General features: G+C 39.6%; 1 protein-coding gene and 1 pseudogene across 1 annotated transcript; both read right to left on the bottom strand.

The window, feature by feature from the left end:
- The window catches only part of LOC133995675 (V-type proton ATPase subunit B, brain isoform-like), an 86,006-nt pseudogene extending 84,191 nt beyond the window's left edge, over nucleotides 1-1,815 (bottom strand).
- Nucleotides 1,816-3,263: 1,448 nt separating this feature from the next.
- dusp11 (dual specificity phosphatase 11 (RNA/RNP complex 1-interacting)) lies at nucleotides 3,264-11,092 on the bottom strand. The gene is made up of 8 exons (XM_062434349.1): nucleotides 10,872-11,092; nucleotides 9,152-9,227; nucleotides 8,499-8,630; nucleotides 8,188-8,311; nucleotides 7,861-7,968; nucleotides 7,700-7,775; nucleotides 6,442-6,570; nucleotides 3,264-6,051 (listed from the first exon to the last, which is right to left on the bottom strand). The coding sequence occupies exons 1-8, from the start codon at nucleotides 10,907-10,909 to the stop codon at nucleotides 5,577-5,579; spliced, it is 1,158 nt and encodes a 385-aa protein (XP_062290333.1). The 5' UTR covers nucleotides 10,910-11,092; the 3' UTR covers nucleotides 3,264-5,576.
- Nucleotides 11,093-20,466: the final 9,374 nt, after the last annotated feature.

A 20,466-nucleotide genomic window follows, 5' to 3' on the forward strand; every position in this document is an offset into this window, starting at 1 on the left:
ACACAAAAATAAATAAATAAACAATTAAAATCAAACCAAAAAGAAAAAAAACCCTCTTATTACATCATCATCACTATAATAAATTACATATATCTATACAGCTACAGTGTGTTTGTGTGCTTATATATGCATGCATGTTATGTATGTTATGTGTGTGTGTGTGTGTGTGTGTGTGTGTGTGAGTGTGTGTGTGTGTGTGTGTGTGTGTGTGTGTGTGTGTGTGTGTGTGTGTGTGTGGGTGTTTTTCTATTATAGAGACCAAACCTTTAATCACGACAGTTAATCGTGACGATAATAATGAGATGAAATAAAAAATATTCTGCTGCACAGTTATATAAAAGCTCAGTTTATCACAGTATTTCTGACTCAGTGTTTTTATCTGACTGAAGCCCACACACACTGAAGAGCTGCAGCTACACACCGAAGAGCTGCAGCTACACACTGAAGAGCTGCAGCTACACACTGAAGAGCTGCAGCTACACACTGAAGAGCTGCAGCTACACACACTGAAGAGCTGCAGCTACACACACTGAAGAGCTGCAGCCACACACACTGAAGAGCTGCAGCTACACACTGAAGAGCTGCAGCTACACACACTGAAGAGCTGCAGCTACACACTGAAGAGCTGCAGCTACACACACTGAAGAGCTGCAGCTACACACTGAAGAGCTGCAGCTACACACTGAAGAGCTGCAGCTACACACTGAAGAGCTGCAGCTACACACACTGAAGAGCTGCAGCTACACACTGAAGAGCTGCAGCTACACACTGAGGAGCTGCAGCTACACACTGAAGAGCTGCTGCTACACACTGAGGAGCTGCAGCTACACACTGAAGAGCTGCAGCTACACACTGAAGAGCTGCACACACACACACTGAAGAGCTGCAGCTACACACCGAAGAGCTGCAGCTACACACTGAAGAGCTGCACACACACACACACACACACTGAAGAGCATATTCATTATAATGTCAATGGACATAAATTGAGTTATTTTGCCTTAATAATGATAAAATAATACACCAAAAAAATGGTCGGATTGGGAATCCATATGCATAATGTCTCCTCTTTCAGACATTATGCGCGCATGCAATACTTTCTGGTCACGAGTAAAGTATCTCGTGCTCACCAGAAAATATCTCGTGCTTGAGTTTTATTTTATTTTCACCATGTCCCTTTACGCGCTCCGTACTTTTCCACTTTGTTTTAATGTTTTTATTTTATTTTATATTTAAACTACTTGTTGTATAAAAAGGTGCAACACACATAAACTTGACTTTCTGACTCATGGATGAATCTAATGAATCATGACTGCATCTAAACTGAAGCAGCTTGTTGACATCAAACATCTGCACACATGTGGATCAGCGGATTGGTTATTAACAGATATCAGCAGAGTTATTAATGATTATTTTATGATCAGGTTTAACTCCTACCGTCACCAGATAATCAGTATAAACATTAAAAAGTGATGCATCCTCCTACCTGTTGTAATGCTGCACACACACACACACACACACACACACACACACACACACACACACACACACACACACACACACACACACACACACACACACACACACACAAACACACACACCCACACACACACACACATACAGAGACAGTTGGACTCACTGAGGCGAGGCTGAGTGATGTATTCCCGGCTCGCAGCCATCACGTGCTCCCGGTTGGCTGCAGCTGTGAGCGGAGCAGCAGCTGGAGCAGAGACCGGGGGGTTTGTTCCCGCTGACAGCCGAGGAGAGCTCACCAATGGCCCCGTTCATCATCCCTCTGAGCGCCTTCATCGCCATGTTTACACCTGCAGCAGCAACAGCAGCAACAGCGGCGGCAGCAGCTCCGAGTCGTGACAGCAGAAGTAGCCGCGCATGCGCAGTTAACGCACCCTCAGTATCACAGACCAAACTATCATCACGACTTATTTCAGACAAGGTGAAAAAATTAATTAATTAATAAATATTTCAGAGAAGGTTAGAGACGGTTTTTTAAGAGGTTTAATTTTATTTTACCCCTGAAACTGACCAGTTTATACCATCAGCCATCATACTATACAACACCACAGCTCCCACTACCTCCCAGTACCTCCAGTAGCTCCCAGTACCTCCCTCTACCTCCAATTAGCTCCCAGTAGCTCCCAGTACCTCCCAGTACCCCCAGTAGCTCCCACTAACTCCAAATAGCTCCCAGTACCTCCAAGTAGCTCCCAGTAGCTCCCAGTACCTCCCACTACCTCAAAGTAGCTCCCAATACCTCCCAGTAGCTCCCACTAGCTCCCAGTACCTCCAGTAGCTCCAAGTACCTCCCAGTAGCTGATAATGTAATAAAAACTCCTCATAACTCAATAAACAATGTAATAAAACCTGATAATGTAATAAAGTGCATTTCCCAATAATGGAACAATATCTGTACCGATGATGTAATCAATTATCACATTATTGGGTTAAATTCATTTTTGCAGATCCTACTAATGTAATCATTTTGCAATATATTTTATTGAGTTATGAGGTTGTTTTTTTTTTAAATATTAAAGCAAAGTTGTGAGTGAGTGTGTGTCTGTGTGTGTGTGTTTGTTGTTTTGGTGGGGGGGGGATGGCTGTCCTGATCATTTAATTGCTGCAACTTTGCACAAATATTGACTTATTGTGACTCGGTGGGATATGAGGATAACAATGTTTGCAGACTTTCATTCCCTGGTGTTTTATACTCTAATTACATTGAATTTCTGTCACTGATTTAATTTATTATTCTACTTAAGTGTCTGCAGGGACGACTGCTGGAAAATAGCAACTCTGCTTCTGGTGCAATCAGGCGGGGAGTTCTGGTCCTCTGAAATGAGGCCAACGCGGAAGTAACTTAAAACTGCATTCTATCAAAAGGCCACCAGGGGGCGACCGTTTTGGTGTCAAAAGGACTTCCGTCTCTATACAAGTCAATGGAGAATTCACCAACTTCTCACTTGATTTCTAACCTCAGTAAACGTTTTCAAAATGTGTTTATGGTCTCAATCGCTAGTTTAAAGCCTTCTTCAATGCAGTATGATGTTCATTTGGGACATTTTGGCCTCCCTGATTTTATATGTGACGATAAAGCAGGGTATGCATTAGGGCGTGGCTACGTCGTGATTGACAGGTTTATATACAGTCTAAGGGTGCAATGTGTCTCTAGTTGCTTTGTCGTGCAAAATTACCCAAAAAAATTACAAAATTACGTTTGTATTCATCAATAAAACAGCAGATTTAATTTGCTTTTTATTTTCTTTCAGTCTACACAGCTGTTGTTTAAACCATGAGGTAAAAAAACAAAACACACACAAACTGTCCATTAAAACTCTGACATTCACTGTTCAACTGTTTGTTGTTGGTGGGAAGCCAGAGAGGGATCACATCAACGTCCCTGTGCTGGCTTCTTCTATCAGTTGGTTGGATTTCCTGTAAAACTGAAGTAATAAAGTTGACTTATCAATAATTACGTGATTGTACAAGTCCCAAAAAAAAAAGTCCATATTTCACTGGTTCCACATTATCTTCTGTTCCCAAATGTTTTTTTAATGTCTTTTGTCATTTTTTCTAGTAAAAGCAGCTTCTGAATTGTGAGAATTTGCTGCTTTTCTTTTCTTTATGTTTATTTTTTGATAATAAACTGATTATATCTTTTTAGAGTTTTTAGATGGTTGATCGGACACATTAGAGCATTTAAAGACGTCACTTTTGGCTCCAGGAACCTGTGACGGAGATTTTTAATTTTACACAGAAGGAATTAACCTTTAAAAAAAAAAAAATTGATTATAAAAAAATAATCATTAATTTTAGTCCTAACTAAATGGAAGAGGGGTCATTTGGCCGCTGAAAAAAGAAGCGACTGGAGTCCACCCCCTCCAAAAAAGTATATTAAAAATATATAAAAACAGCCTGATTAAAAACAATATAAAACCTAAAAAAGTCTTAAAAATCTACGACTTCTCTGCAGGATTCATCCACTGCAGCTCAAAAAGGTTAGCGATGTGTCTAAAGCGTCCGTGTGACATCAAGCTGAAACTCGTGAGCTCGTGGTTACGATACGTTTTGGCGTTCAAGCCGTTAAGTCGTGAGAACACCGCCGCTAGTCAACACATATGCCAACAAGAAGAAGAAGAAGAAGAAGAAGAAGCCACTGCAAAGGCAAAACAACAGCAGAAAACAATGACGCCGTTTCATGGATGTTTTGTAAGAGCTGGATGCAACAGCGCCACTTTCCCCCCAGTGGCCACTCGCAGTACTGCAGCTAAAACAAAATCCTCCATAGACCACCACTGTAAAAGAGACGTCTCTAAAACTGCTGACAGGACACCGCGAACTGCAAATAACTTCAATTATAACTCTTCTCTATCATGAACTTTTGATCCATGGAGGTTTTATATTTTTAAAACTTTCTTCAAGCGGTGAAAAGCTGATTTAAAAACCCATGATGTCATCACAATGTAAAGACTGTGGGCCAAGTTGGAGAAACACTACTGCACAAATAACAACAGCAGAAAAAGATGACGCCGTTTCATGGATGTATTGTAAGAGCTGGACACCACAGCGCCACGTTCCCCCCAGTGGTCACTCGCAGTACTGCAGCTACAAAAATCCTCCATAGACCACCACTGTAAAAGAGACGTCTCTAAAACTGCTGACAGGACACCTCGAACTGCAAATAACTTCAATTACTACTTTTCTATCATGAACTTTTGATCCATGGAGGTTTTATATTTTTTAAACTGTGCTTAAGCGGAGAACAGCTGATTTAAAAACCCATGATGTCATCACAATGTAAAGACTGTGGGCCAAGTTGGAGAAACACTTCTGCACAAATAACAACAGCAGAAAAAGATGAAGCTGTTTCACGGATGTTTTGTAAGAGCTGGATACAACAGCGCCACTTTCCCCCAGTGGCCACTCGCAGTACTGTAGCTAAAAAACCCTCCAGCTGCCCCATAGACCACCACTGTAAAAGAGACGTCTCTAAAACTGCTGACAGGACACCTCGAACTGCAAATAACTTCAATTATAACTCTTTTCAATCATGAACTTTTGATCCATGGAGGTTTTATATTTTTTTAAACTGTGCTTAAGCGGAGAACAGCGGATTTAAAAACCCATGATGTCATCACAATGTAAAGACTGTGGGCTGAACTTTCTACGTTGCCAACAAGCCGATGTGTCTGTTTCAGACAGAGACTGAACTGAAGAGCTGCATAAAGGACCAGTAGAAGATAAATAAGTAGTTTTTAACTGGAAATCATGTAAAGATATTCCAGTAGAGACACAGAATATTAATATAGAGCTGGAAAAAGTAGTATGATGTGTCCTCTTTACAATCTCCGTCAGTGTTTGTACTCAGTTAGCAGACCTGAAAAATTATAAACCAACACTTTTAAAGTGGGAAAATCTTTTGTAAATGTGTAGAACTGGCCCTTTAAACATATAGAAGAGTCAGAAAAAGTAGTGTAAAACCTCATGAAACCCATGAAACTGTCTCTTCTCTTCTCTTCTGTTCTGTGATGTCTGCAGCTTCAGTTCAGGTTTGGATCAGACTAATGTTCGTCATACGTGTTCACTCTATGTCTCTGTGAGTATCTGTGCTGATGTCTCATCTTGGGACCGGCCCACTCCTCCTCAGGTCTAGCGTAGCCGTTTGACTCGTTGGTCCAGCGGGCCGAGTAGCGAGGGAGGTGAGAAGGAGCAGGAGGAGGAGGAGGAGAATAATGATGACGACTTCGTCTTCTGTCATCATGAGTCCTCTCCGTCCGCTCTGGTGGGTTATATCTGTACCTGCTCTCCTCTGAGTGGTGGGGTCTCCTCCACTGGCTGTCCCGGTGAGAAGGAGGAGCAGGAGGAGGAGCAGGAGGAGTCCATCGGTACGGGTGGAAGGAGGCTCCGCTGTGAGGAGGAAGATGATGAAAGGGATGATAGGGGAGTATCGGAGGGCAGGGGAGGAGGCCGTCATGTTGGGAGCGGTGATCGGAGCGGTGATGGGAGCGGTGGTTCGTTTCCCTCGGAGGGAAAGATCTGCAGGAGGAGAAGAGAGAGAGAGAGGGGGAGAGAGAGAGAGAGAGGGAGAGAGGGTGGGAGAGAGAGAGAGAGAGAGAGAGAGAGAGAGAGAGAGAGAGAGAGAGAGAGAGAGAGAGAGAGAGAGAGAGAGAGAGAGAGAGAGAGGGAGAGAGAGAGAGAGACAGACAAAGGGAAAAAAAGACAAAACAAAGGACAGATGGTGAAATAGCTAGTTTCTGTTGAATATGTGTTTTTGTAAGGGTTTCAATTTAATTTAAAAGATGGTAATGATTTTGCTTTTCTTTCCAGCTCTCTCAGTGTGTTCATGGTGTGAAAAGGAACAAGTAAAGAAAAAATGACATTATTCCATTCAGCTTCCTGTCTGATACGATGTTTATAATCTCTCACCTCTCCCGCCACGACTCGTTAACATGACGTCTGTCCTCTCGACCGTCCGACTCCGACGGAGAGAAAGACGGTCGGTTCACAGCCTGACCTCTCTGTGGCTCCTGCTCGCTCTCCTCCATCCCTTCATTACTGTTAGAGAGGGAGAGGGGGAGAGAGAGAGAGAAAGAGAGAAAGATTATGGTCAATAGATTCAATTCATTAATATGAAATTGAACCTCATTCATTCCATACAAATAGTCATATTTCCTAGCTCTGGGTGCAAAAAGGATCGATTGCAGGTATCGTTTCCATACTACTACCCAGCTGTAGTATTATTTTAACCTTTAGAAACCTGCAAATGTTAAAAGGTAAACATGATGATTCAATCAAGGAAGTAAAAAGATTCAGATCTGATAAAAGGAACTAAAAATAGATTCAGTTGTGATTCCTTAACCCTTTGTATGTCACACCAAAAAAAGCTTGATTTGTTTCCTCATTGAGCCGAAATGTGATGTTTTACAGACGTCTACAGACTCATTCACTGTCTCCAGCAGGATCTCTGATGTCAGCAGTGATTTGTGTTATTCTTTGTTTATATCAGGTGGGGAGTTCCGGTCCTTTGAAATGATGCGAACGCGGAAGTAACTTAAAACTGCATTCTATCAAAAGGCCACCAGGGGGCGACCATTTTGGTGTCAAAAGGACTTCCGTCTCTATACAAGTCAATGGAGAATTCACCAACTTCTCACTTGATTTCTAACCTCATTAAACGTTTTCAAAATGTGTTTATGGTCTCAATCGCTAGTTTAAAGCCTTCTTCAATGCAGTATGATGTTCATTTGGGACATTTTGGCCTCCCTGATTTTATATGTGACGATAAAGCAGGGTATGCATTAGGGCGTGGCTACGTGGTGATTGACAGGTTGATTGGTTCACAGGTGCAGGAGGGCGCCTCATGCTCCTCCTGATGCCCTTATAAGTAGATTCCCTGTTTTTATTTTTCCCAGCATGCACCTGAAATGTTCAAGATGGCGCTGCTCAGATCCGATACTATTGGCCTCCGAGCAGCAGTCCACAAACAAATGGGTGACGTCACGGATGTTACGTCCATTTCTTATATACAGTCTATGGTTTATACACTAAAGCACAACCTGTATCTATAGCAACCATAACACAACCTGATGGTCTGTCTGTGCATCATATACCTCATACAAGTGGTAAAGATAGACCCAAAGCAAGTTAAACGGGGTTAAACAGATCATGTGACTGTGTGTCTCACCTCCTCTTGTCTCCACGCTGCAGATCATCGATGTAGTTCTGACGCTCGATGTTGTGACCGCGCGACGAGTTAAACACTAAAAAAACAGACGTGTGAGATGATTTGATTTCACTCACAGACACATTGTGCAATCTGTATTAAACCTATGACATCATACTCACACTGAATTGCTTCTTTAGGATCCATCCCATCAACATCGATCAGATATCTGCAGATCAGGTAACCGGTGCGGTTCAGACCGTGAGTACAGTGAACTCCGATCAGCTTATCTGAAGCAGAGAAGTTTTTTGTTTAGTTAAAGTAAAAGACACAAAACCCTCATTTAAATACTGCCGTCTGCACCTGTTGCACCTGTTTCCATTTATACGTTATTCTTTGTAGATCACCTGCAAAACGCACGCAAACGGCACGCGCTATCTATTGCACCGTGCACGCTATTTAGTTCCTTTATGTGGGATCTTAGTAAATCAGGCCTGTTGTCGTCTCACCGTTGTCGGCGTTGTCCTGCAGGAATCCGTGCACGGCTCGTTTGAAGCTCAGGATCTTGTCGTCGCTGGGAATCTCGTGACCGGCCGTGAAGATCTTCACACAGAGCAGAGAGTCCGGGAGGTCCTGAACGCACCACGGGTCACATGTTATTCTATAGACTCACTTATACAGTGAAGAAGAAGTAGAGGAGGAGACTCCCCAGGTGTGTGTGTGTGTGTGTGTGTGTGTGTGTGTGTGTGTGTGTGTGTGTGTGTGTGTGTGTGTGTGTGTGTGTGTGTGTGTGTGTGTGTGTGTGTGTGTGTGTGTGTACCTCTGGCTGGTAGTAGCGTTTGGTGAAGGTGAGGTCGATGATCAAACCCAGCTGCTGCTTCTCTTCATTCAGAGCGTCCAGCAGCTCCCAGGGACCGAACACCTCAGAGCTACGAAGCTGACGGCTAAAAGACTGAAGAACACACATTTTATTAGTCTCACTGCTAAACTGAACTGCAGTCTGAATGTAACTAATCACAGGTAAGTACAGGTGTGTGTGTGTGTGTGTGTGTGTGTGTGTGTGTGTGTGTGTGTGTGTGTGTGTGTGTGTGTGTGTGTGTGTGTGTGTGTGTGTGTATGTCATCGGTTACTTTAGGGACAAATTTCAGGTTACAGTGAGATTAAATCTTGGGAAATGATGTAAGTCTATGTAATGTCCCCAAAAGTGACCATGAACATGTATGTGTGTATGTATGTATGTATGTGTGTGTGTGTGTATGTGTATGTGTATGTGTGTGTATGTGTGTGTGTGTGTGTGTGTGTGTGTGTGTGTGTGTGTGTGTGTGTGTACACTCTGTCATATAGGCTACTTTAAAGGACACATTTCAGACTTGGGTCCAGGTAATTGGGGACAAAAAGCCCCAATTTGGGAAAAGGGCTGATTTGTTTATCAGTGGTTGTCATGGTTACGGTTACAGTTACGGTAAGTCTCACGTGTTTCAGCGGCACTTTGAAGGCGATGAAACGAGTCCCGTTGAGTCTTTTCCCGACAGCTTTATAATCCAACCATCTGAAGAAGAAAACATTATAAAAGTATACATCTGATTATTATTATAGATTTAATCACTTTAATGCCTTAAGATGCATTCTTTTATGGATTGTACATTAGTATTATAAGTGATGTAGTATGCAGTATCACAGTAAAAGTACTGCAGTATTATGAGTGATGTAGTATGCAGTATTACAGTAAAAGTACTGCAGTATTATGAGTGATGTAGTATGCAGTAGTGGTTCTAGTAGTAGTTCCCACGAAGCCAAAACAAAGTTAAATACACCACCACCTCAATGCATTCTGGGTAATGTAGGCACCAGCTTATGATGAAGAAGAATGTGTGGAATCAAAAACATGATCTCTGAATCTGCTGCATTCACTTTCTTTCTTTCTTTCTTTCTTTTAATCTGTCCATCATGAGTCTGATGATGTTTTACACGTAAAAGACTCTCTCAACTTTTCTGCAGCTTTTATTGAGGAAACTAGTCCAGTCTTATCTTTATGTCAGCATTCACAGACGGATTGTCAGATATGTGACACTGACCTGTTTACTCTCTGCTCAGCTGACAAGTTGGCAAGCAGGTTTGACTGCTGGTGGAATAAATAATTCCTTAACAACTCATAGACATCTGAAATGTGAGCCGACTACACACTGCTTTCTGGTTTCATCTTTAACAATGTGTTGTATTTATAAAGCTTGTTATATTATCCATTGTGTCAAATCTGCATCTGAAAAGTAACTAAAGCTGTCAAATAAATGTAGTGGAGTAGAAAGTACAATATTTCCCTCTGAGATGTACAAAGTAGCATCACATGGAAATACTACAGTAAAGTACAAGTACCTCAAACTGTACTACAGTAAAGTACAAGTACCTCTAACTGTACTACAGTAAAGTACAAGTACCTCTAACTGTACTACATTAAAGTACAAGTACCTCAAACTGTACTGCAGTAAAGTACAAGTACCTCAAACTGTACTACAGTAAAGTACAAGTACCTCAAACATCTCCTATCACACAATATCATGTCCTATTTTACCTCAGACATGAAAATATAACATAGCAATAATGATTGAAATGTCTCTTCTTGGTAGTTTTGAGTCTCTTTAGTCTCTCCATCTCATAGTTACTATGGTAACTAGATGGCAGCTGTCACTCAAACTATCTGTAGGTTGATTTTAGTCATTTTTTCATCTCTTTTTGGTGGTTAAATGTTATTTAATGTAAAGGTAAAATGAGCAGAGCTTCATGGAGCTGTGGGGTTTATTGTAGAACCATTAGAGCCATCAGTCTTCACTGCTACATCATAAAAATACATCCTCATAACTACTATCTTATTAAAACTATTAACTATTCATTTCACTTAAACACATGTCAATAGATACGGAGATAATCTGACCCAGAACAGCCTCAATGGACACACATTTGGAGCATCTATACAAAAGCAGAACATTTAAAACCAAACATTTGGGTTGTTTTTACAGTGTGTAACGTTTACGTGCGGTAGGCTATTGGAGTTTTGAGGCTAATTAAACTTTAATTTCTGGTTTTAGAGATTCAACAACAACATATAAAGATCAGCTGTTTCCTTCCTTTTTATCTGAATCTCATCATTAATCAGTTTTCTCCTCGTTGCTTCTCATTTTAAGGCTTCTCCTCTCACCTGTCTGGTATTCCGTCCTTCCTTCTGTACCGAGACATGTTGCTTTGTTTTCAATCGGCTTCTTCTTCAATCAATAATCAATAAATCCGGTAAACAGCTGGCAGCATGTCTCTGAGCTGCTCTCAGACACTCTTCACCTCTCAGAGACTCACAGTGAAAGGAAGAGGAGGAAGAGGAGGAGGAAGAGGAGGCATGGATGCACCGAGCAGCTGTCTGCAGGCTGCAGGCGCACCAATGTGACGTACACACTCTGTGCTGCGTTCAAGTCGTGTCGGACTTTCCAGCTTTTTCTATTTTATGAAGAGTTTCTATCACCTGTAAGTAAGCAGGGTGATTATAGTTAACTAAAACTAAAACTAAAAATAGTAGTGAAAATAAACATTTAGTTAACTGAAATAAAAATAAAAACTACAATGAATGAAATTACCGTTTAATTGTTTTATCAGTATTTATCACCTGCTGCTGCCACGATGAACTCTGTGTGTGTGTTCGTGTCACGAATCAAAGTTCACATGATGTTGAATCATCACACAGTATAAAAATACATTAAACAGTAAAACTTCGGTCACTCTGACATGACAAGTCCAGTCTTCGGCTTTGTTTAGCGTTTAATAGAACAATAACATGTAAAATATCTATAAACCTATAAAGGAGCCATTCACACATCTGGGGTTGCCATGACGACACCAGATTTGACCAGACTGTAAGGCAAGGCAGCTTTATTTATATAGAGCATTTCATACTCAACTCAATGTGCTTTACATAAAAACAAAACATTTAACAGTAAAAAGTGGAAACAAAGAACAACAAAAAAAAAAAAAAAAAACCTTTAATAATAATAATACAAATTGGAAACATTAAAAACATACAATTAAAAACAAGAAAACCTCAATAATAATAATAAAACATAAAAACAAAGTACAGAAAAATAGAGAGAAAATATAATAAAAACTAGAGTAAAATAGAGCAGTGTACTTCTTCAACCAGGCCAGCAGGTGGCAGCATTTCAACTGTTTTATAATACAAGGAAGGAAAATAACTGATTACAGATTTAAAACAACATGAATGTTTCTTCATCAGTGAGATTAATCAGTTATTTTATTTTTATTATTATTTTTGATGCATCAGTTTTTAATTTGAGTCCCAGAATCAGACATGAGACTTTTTACTTTTAGTGTATTGCAGCAGCTTGTAATGTTGATTGCAATATACAATAAACTTGGGACATATTAAACTGTAGTAAATGAGCCTTTATGGTTTATTAATGTTTATCATTTAAGTGGCTCTAGTTTATTCTTTAATTACGATTCCTGTTGTTTTATTGTCTAGATTATTATAGGGCATGGGTGGCAAACTCATTTTAGTTCAAGGGCCACATAAAGCCCAGTGTGATCTCAGATGGGCCGGACCAGTAAAACCATTACATAATAACCTATAAATAATATATAACATATTATAATAACTTTAGTATAATAATCCTGAGTTTCAAAAACACGTCTCAGTCTTTTTAAGATTATTTTGCACAGAAGCTGCTGATTGACAACATTTTATACAATGTTAAGTATCTGAATGTTTTAAATATGACCAGAGTTTGTATTCATTGTTCTTTTAGAGGAATGTTTTCTGGTCAGGATGGAAAAATGTCTGAAGGGGAAAAATTGGAATTAATTTTCTGCAATTTTCCGTATCAATTTTCCATTTTACCGTATTGGACCCCTTGGTGGGCTGGTTCTGGCCCACCGGCCCTATGTTGGACACCCCTGTTATAGGGGATGACTGTAGGCCTGCATGGGGCCGTAAGCAGCCTCACATGACAGGAACTCTGTTGCTTCTCCAGGTGTTTGTTTTGTTTCCTTCACTCCAGTTTTAATGTTTTATTGTATTTTTTTTTGTCCTGTATTGTTTGACCTTTAAGTTTTAGTTTCTAGTTCAGCTTATTTATTTCAAACATAGATAAACAACACTAATAAAAAAACATGCAATGTTGGGAAAAGGCTGCAGGATGAAGTAAGGAACTTTTCTAGTCCTAATACTTTTTTAAAGCCAAAAAATTAAAGAAATAATGCTCATCCTTTCTTTATCTGTCTAAATGTTTTTGTTATAAATGAACACTTCCAGTTTCCTGCCTCTAATAAACTGTTAAACACCAGTTAAAGTTACAGTTAATATGGGAGTGATCTAATGTAACTGTAACCCTCCCAGTGTGACCACAGCCAATCAAAACCAGTTAGTCCTGCAGTCAATCAGCAGATAGATGAACTGAGGAGGTGAAGAGAAGCAGAACTGAAGAAAAAAGAAAGAAAGAAACAGAGGTAACCACAAAAGAATGATACATATTACATATTTTACCACCTACAGTGTATTTAAGTGGACTTATACTTATAATGACTTCATTTAAAACATGTAAATGTTTCCTGATCTCCATGGTTACCAGAGTAAATGTAATATTTAGAACAATTGTATTCCATTACCTTTATTTAATATAAAGTTATAATGTAAGATCATGCCAAACTAGTTGATATGGTGTTTTATTGACAATTTACTGTTTTTAAGCAAGTTGAATTATTTGGTACAAAGTTTTTATGGTTACACCACTTAGACATTTTTGCCATAATCCTCTAATATATTCTCTCTAAATGGATTAAAAGCAGAAATTTGATGCTGGGTCCACAAAAAAAGAATGTGTGAAGTTATTCATACGTTTATTTTCATGTTTTAACCCTTTAAATTTAAACTAAACCACATGGACACAATAAAACAAACATCATTGATCCTTATATGTTACATTGGGCGATTATGGTGAATTTATTCCTCATTTAAAAAATAAATCAGCTTTATCAGTTCTTAATGTCTGTTAAGCATTTTGGCTTCTTCACCAAATAGTAACATTTAAAAACACTTTCTTTCCTCAGTGAAGTAAAGAGGGGTCGTGGTCACATTGACTTTGCAGTATTTGCAACTGCCACACTTATCTCATCTCACAGGCCAGTGTTTGAACTTTTCAGCGCCAACGTTATCTTGAACTCTAACCCGAACTCTCTTGGGTGGAGGAGGAGATGTGGTGCTAAGTGTTGGCCGACCCCCTTTTGAGAGGACAAAAGAATAATCAGGCTTGTGATTGACAACCTTTGCATGGAAGCTCCTTTAGATACTAAGTAGTGTTCACAGGTAGATCAACCATGCGTTAACAATATTTATAACATTTCATTAAAATATGATTGAGGAGACGGAGGCACAATGACAGAATAAACACAGGACAGAGTTTTTCCACCTGTGTTAATATATTAAAGTGGAATATTTGTGGTTTTACTAACATTGACTTTGTCACTAATACTCTCCCATATGTGGGTTTTTCTGGTAATATTAGTTTTTGTTATAACTCAATATATTAGTTAACCTCTTCCACTAGAACCTGATCACATTTCTGCTCGTCCAAACTCTCCATTAAGACACAAAACCCTCATTTATATACTGCTGTCTGCACCCTGTTGCACCTGTTTTCATTTAGTTATTCTTAGTAGATCACCTGCAAAGCACACGGTAACAAAACACGCAATCTATTGCACTGTGCACGTTATTTAGTACCTATTTGGGATCTTAGTAAATCAGGCCCTAAGAGCTGAGAGCAGTTCATGGTTTTATCTGATGTGTTTGTTTCCCTCCACCAACAGAAACGACACCAGACTACAAACCGGCTCAACAGAGGAAAATCTTGTTACCACCTTAATTAGGTTTCAAGGAGCTTTGTCAGAATGGCTTGGTCCGAGGTTCTCGACGTAGATGTCGACTCACTGATCAAACGATTTGAAGAACTGAAGAAGCCGAGTATTGAGCAGATTGCGATGCAGCTCTTTGATATCAACGCTGAACTGGACCTGATGAAGGAGCAAACAGAACCGGCCAGCAACAACATAAAGAAAGGAACTCTAGGTTTAGCAGTGCTGGCTCTGTTCTTTAGAGGCTCGATCATAATGGCGGCGTTTGTCGGCATCGTCGCCGTTGTTGTCATGGCTTTTTTTTTTATTGGCACCAAACGAGTAAAAGAGAAAGAGGGAGAGCTTGAAATGCAAAAGGAAGTTCTGATGGCAGAATTTAAATGTCATGTTTCTGAGCTGAAGAGGGAGATGAAAACATTAAAGAGGCTTCTTGAGGATCTGCGGACAGAATTCGTCGCATTGGGAGACCCAACAGAAGAAGTCACCCGACTGGAAATCAGCATGTTGGAGCTTTTCATCACTGTGGACAAACTCAGCGCCTTTCCAGAATCAGACCGGTTCTCCAACGCCGCTGATCAGTGTGTCAAATATTGTTCTGAGTTTGACACGATTAGGAGTCGATTGGATTTACGCAGATAAAGAACCAACACAGACTTCTGTCATTTTAATATCTTGTTCTTGATGTTCTTCCTGAGCTTTTTCTCTGTTTTAACTAGTTTTTCTTCATTTCAATCATCAGTCTGATGACAGAAGATGTTGTGTTGCTGTTGTGATATTTGGGCTCCATGAATAAAATGAACTTGATTGACAATCAATCTGTGGACTCTCAAATAAAAAGGTCCCCTGGTGGTTTATCTGTGAATTACATGTATAGTGTTAAATTGTAAATAAAAAACAATCTAAAATAGAATAAGATGGATTAAACAGGACATTATACATTCATTACAGACAGATAAAGACACTTTATATTCATTTGGGCTTAAGACACACATGAACTTGTCCTTTAAAGTGAATAGTTGAGTATTAAAGTAGACATATAGCTCTTTAACAGGCGTGTTGTTGGTCTGTCAGGTTTCACTCAGGTCTGGCTCCATCTAGTGGTCACTAAAGGAAACATCATTATCCAGAGTTTATCTGAAGCCTTTTTCACAGCTGCAGTCTGTCACTGAAAGGTTCAGAACCATTTCCTGCATGTGTGAATGAGAGCAGAGACCAATATACAGGGAAATACTAACACTTCAGCATCGATGTGTTGGGAATGAAAACAGGAACGTTGAAGGAATCTACCTCTTCTTCTTCTGCTTCTTCTTCTTCTTCTTCTTCTTCTTCTTCTTCTTCTTCCTCAGTTTTATGACAGTTGGCATTTATAAATATTGCATGACCGCCCCCTGCTGGTCCCAGTATGAAAGAGACGTCTTCTTCTTCTGCTTCTTCTGCTTCTTCTGCTTCTTCTTCTTCTTCTTCTTCTTCTTCTTCTTCTTCTTCTTCTTCTTCTTCTACATTATGACACTGTGATCTGTGCTTTCTTTGAGTCTCTGTCAGACTTGCTGCTCAGAATAAAGTCAAACAGACATTTAATGAAGTTCTTCAGACTCAGAAACTGAAATCATGAATCTCAGATTTTAAAATGAAGAACATGAATGAATACAAGTTTTCCCACATGGCCTGTGTCATCTGAAATATTCAACTCATCATAACAAGCTGTAAAATGAGTTTCGGCTCTTTTTCAGCTGCAGAAACCTTCATTTGCATCTTTATCACTTCTCACATTAACTACAGTAATAACTTCTCTTCGGTTTTGCCTCCAAAGCCTCAATAACCTCCATGACATCCAAAACCACATCAGCCCTTTCATCACATTCAAATCACGCCTCAAGGCCAACCTTTAATTAATTATTAAAATAAGATAATCAGTCACGTGTACTAAACCTTAGAGGAACTGACTTCTTTAGACTTCAGTTTCAGTTTTAATATGACTTATTGACCTTCCTCCACTCTGCTGTCACTTTCATTATGTGTCATCTTTTGACCTGCAGATTAATAAACTGCTTCCTCATGTTTTCTCTGATCTGCTCTGAATACTGAGGTGCATCTGGACACACTGATGCTTTGCAAAGTGATTAAAAGCTGTTGAATAAGTTGAATATTTCCCTCTGTAATGTAATGGAGTGGAAGTATAAAGTACAGTATTTAGGTGAGTGACAGGTTTGATTGACAGGTCTGATCATGAAGCAGGACTCAGTGAATGGAGCCGTTCTGGTGTTTAATGAAATCATTCAGATCAGATCTGACGGACGTGAGAAACGAGTGAGTCACAGAGCAGAAGACGTGGAAACTTACTGGGAGTGAAGGCGACACTTTGAGTTTCACTATGAATAAAAAGGTGTGGCAAAGATCAAATCTGTTATTATTATTATCATTGTTACACATCAGAAAGGTGTATGAAAAAAATCCTGGTCTTTATTTTCATTTTCAGTGTCTGGATTTAAAACTACACAATGACATAAGAACCCCTTAAAACACCATTAATTACCCCTAAATTTACCCCTGAAACCCTTTATCTGAAAATAAGTTATATGAAAAGGATTATAACAAACTAAATCTGCATAGAAACACAACGTTTATTTCAAAGGGGTTAAAAAAAAACTACTTAAAATGTGCAAAATACCATCACACATCCCCTTTAATCTGCACTTTAAAGGCCCTAAACTTTTAAATTAATGAGCAACTTCAGTCACTCACACCAAACATGTTAATAGACAGATCAATAGATTGTTGTTGTGTTATATTAAAGGTTTTTACCCCTAAAAACTAATTAATCTGTGCATGAAATCCATTAAATACCATAATTTACAACAAACCTTTCATTTATCCATTAATTATTCCCTTAAAATCCCATTAAAATACTTACATTTCATTACTATGACTGACATGTAATGCATAGATTGAGGAATAAAAACCCTTAAATTGTATAAGTTCAGGGGTGAATTCAGGCCTTCACAACAAACATGATGATAATTAATGGAATGTAATTGATTATGATGTTTTGAATGGATTAAATGCATCAATTAAGGGGTAAAAAAAATGGTTTGGAGGCCATTATAAGAACTAAAACACTTCAATATATGTGTATGAATAAATTAAAATAAATGACATTTTTTACTATCTTTAATTAATTAGGGGATTCAGTCTCATAAAGATTCAAAATGAGCTGTATTTGTGGCCTACCTACTGAAAAATGAGAAGACAACTAAAACTAAGCTGATTTGATCTGCAGTTCACTTTAGTTTTAGTTAGTTTTGCATTGTTCATTATAGTTTTTATTTAGTTTTCATCATGTTTATCTTATTCCAGTTAACTAAATTCATTTTTCACTGCTAGTTTCAGTTTTAGCCTAACCATAATCACCCTGATCAGGAGTCAAATATAACTTTATGTAACCCTTACATTCTGTTCAGGGTCTAATTTGACCCATTTTGACATGTTAGAGCTGTAAAAATACCAAAATACACATTGCTTTTAAGATGGACTTTTCCTAATGTGAGCCACAATGCAAAAAAATGAAATAAAATGCATCTTTTTAAAAATGTTTTGTGCAGCTGATGCACATGTTTATATATGCAAATGTGCAAATGGAGACTAATTATGACTCAGAATATGAGCAGTATGTAAGGGGTTGAGAAGAAATCCCTCAGACATATAACAATTAAACTGTACATGTTTTTATTTGTGTTTATTTCTGGAGTGAAGCCACACAGAGAGTCTCTGTGAGCCTCAGATGAGCACCAGAGACAGGACGAACATCATGGTGACAGTCACAGCAGAGATCAGCATCAGTATCACCGCATCTCTGCAGGATTCACTGGAGTCCATCTGATTCTTCTCCAGCCGGGCTGAGCAGTCTCTGATGTGGGTCTGCAGGGACCGGACTATGGCTCTGTCGACCACCGGATCCTGCAGCAGCACCACCGACTCCATCAGCCGCCGCCCGCTGAACTCCGTCTGCAGGTCTTTAATCACAGCTCTGCACAGCTCTGTAGTGCTCTTTGCGTCCGGACAGAAGTCCTCATTAACACTGAGTCCCTGCATGGTCTGGTCTATCAGACGGTTCGCGTGAGGGACCCAGTCCGCTTTGTTCTGGCTCTGCAGGGCCCGACACTTTGTCAACACTTTGACGGTGAGGAGGGCCACCAGGATCCGCAGCGGGTCTTGACCGCCTGCCTTTATGGTGGTTGCAAAGGCAGGAGGATGAGGATCAGGGACCTCTAAGACTACAGGTGGTGCAGGTTGTGCTGCAGGTTGTGCTGCAGGTGGTGCTGGTGGTGCACGCGCTACAGGTGCAAGTGGTGCACGTGCTATAGGTGCTACAGGTGCTGCAGGTGGAGCAGGTGCAGGTAGGATCATGTTTGTTTTCCCCACCATCTTTGACTCTGTTTAGTGTTCAGATTTTAAACTCTGAGGCTCTCTGCGTCTCACTCACTCATGTGTTTCTGAAGGTCTGCGCTCTGAGAACCTGTCTGTCAGATGGACCTTGTTGCGTCATCGGGTTCTGGAGTTAACAATTGTGACGTCACAGCCGCGAGTTAACCATGGCAACAGATAAATAAACGAGATGTGCTCAGTGATTCTTTCTCTTAACGGAGTCAGAGCAGGAAAAGTGTCAATCAGTGTTCATTAATTCATTATTTAGCAGATTTAAAGAATCAGACTGAAGTTACATTATGTTTAACCCTTTGTAGATCACACCAAGAAAGTGCTATTTAAAAAATAGCATACAAAATGGACATAAAACATAGATTTATTTCTCTCATTGATCCTAAATGTGATGTTTTACAGCCTCTACAGACTCATTCACACCTCATTGGTTCTAAACTTTTATTAAAAACATGTTAGAGACTCATTCTGTTCATGTACAAGATGAACAAATGAAAGTCAACCTCAAAAATGTCTCCAGCAGGATCTCTGATGTCAGCAGTGATTTGTGTTATTCTTCCTTTATACACTAAAGCACAACCTGTATCTATAGCAACCATAGAACAACCTGTAACTATAAGATAAGATAAGTCTTTATTGTCATTGCACAATCATACCAAGTACAATAGTACAACGAAATTGGACTACTCAACTATTCAATCAATCACATATAAATTAAAATAAATACAAAAGTAGCAGAGCATAAAAGTGCAATAGAGATGAGTCATGTCAGATGTTTACATTTAGTATTGTTATTGTTAAAAAACTGTCTCTCAGTCTGTGTGTGTGTGTGTGTGTGTGTGTGTGTGTGTGTCTGTGTGTGTGTGATTTTAAAGCCCTGAGTCTCAAACACATGGTGTCCTGGGTGTGTTCTATCTTTCAAGATGCTGCGTGCCCTCTTAAGACAGTGAGTGTTGTTGAGGTCCTCCAGGGAAGGGAAGAGGGTGGCCAATGATTTTTTGGGCAGTTTTGATGACCCTTTGAAGGGCCTTCTTGTGTGCTGTGGTGCAGCTGGCGAACCACAAAGAGATGCAGTAGGTGACTGAGCACAGTCTCAATGGAACAGTGGTAGAAAACTGTAGAAAACTGTCAGCAGCTCCTTCTTTAGGTTGACACTTCTGAGGATCCTCAGACACAAGATGGTCTGTCTGTGCATTACATACCTATATACCATAACATAATGGTCATGCTAATTCGGCAGAAATCCAATGTAAAAATTGTATAAACTTACATTTTAATCCAGTAAATTAATACTGGATTTTAACAGTTTTTTACAGGTTGTTGTGTAAAGATGGTTACAGTTTTGCCGTAAGAACAGCATCAAATCCTCCTTTTTTACTAAAAGAAAGAGAGTGTATCAGTGAGCTCTGAATATTAAAATTAGGACATTTTGTGAACTTGAATTA

Source organism: Scomber scombrus, chromosome 15, assembly GCF_963691925.1.
Source record: "Scomber scombrus chromosome 15, fScoSco1.1, whole genome shotgun sequence".
Lineage (NCBI taxonomy): Eukaryota > Metazoa > Chordata > Actinopteri > Scombriformes > Scombridae > Scomber > Scomber scombrus.

Coding starts and splice junctions, on each gene's coding strand:
- dusp11 (XM_062434349.1), bottom strand. CDS start 10,909: ATGTCTCGGTACAGAAGGAAGGACGGAATACCAGACAG. Junction 8,312..8,498: donor AACGCTACTACCAGCCAGAG/GTACACACACAC, acceptor TGGTGCGTTCAG/GACCTCCCGGACTCTCTGCT. Junction 7,776..7,860: donor TCCTAAAGAAGCAATTCAGT/GTGAGTATGATG, acceptor CTGTTTTTTTAG/TGTTTAACTCGTCGCGCGGT.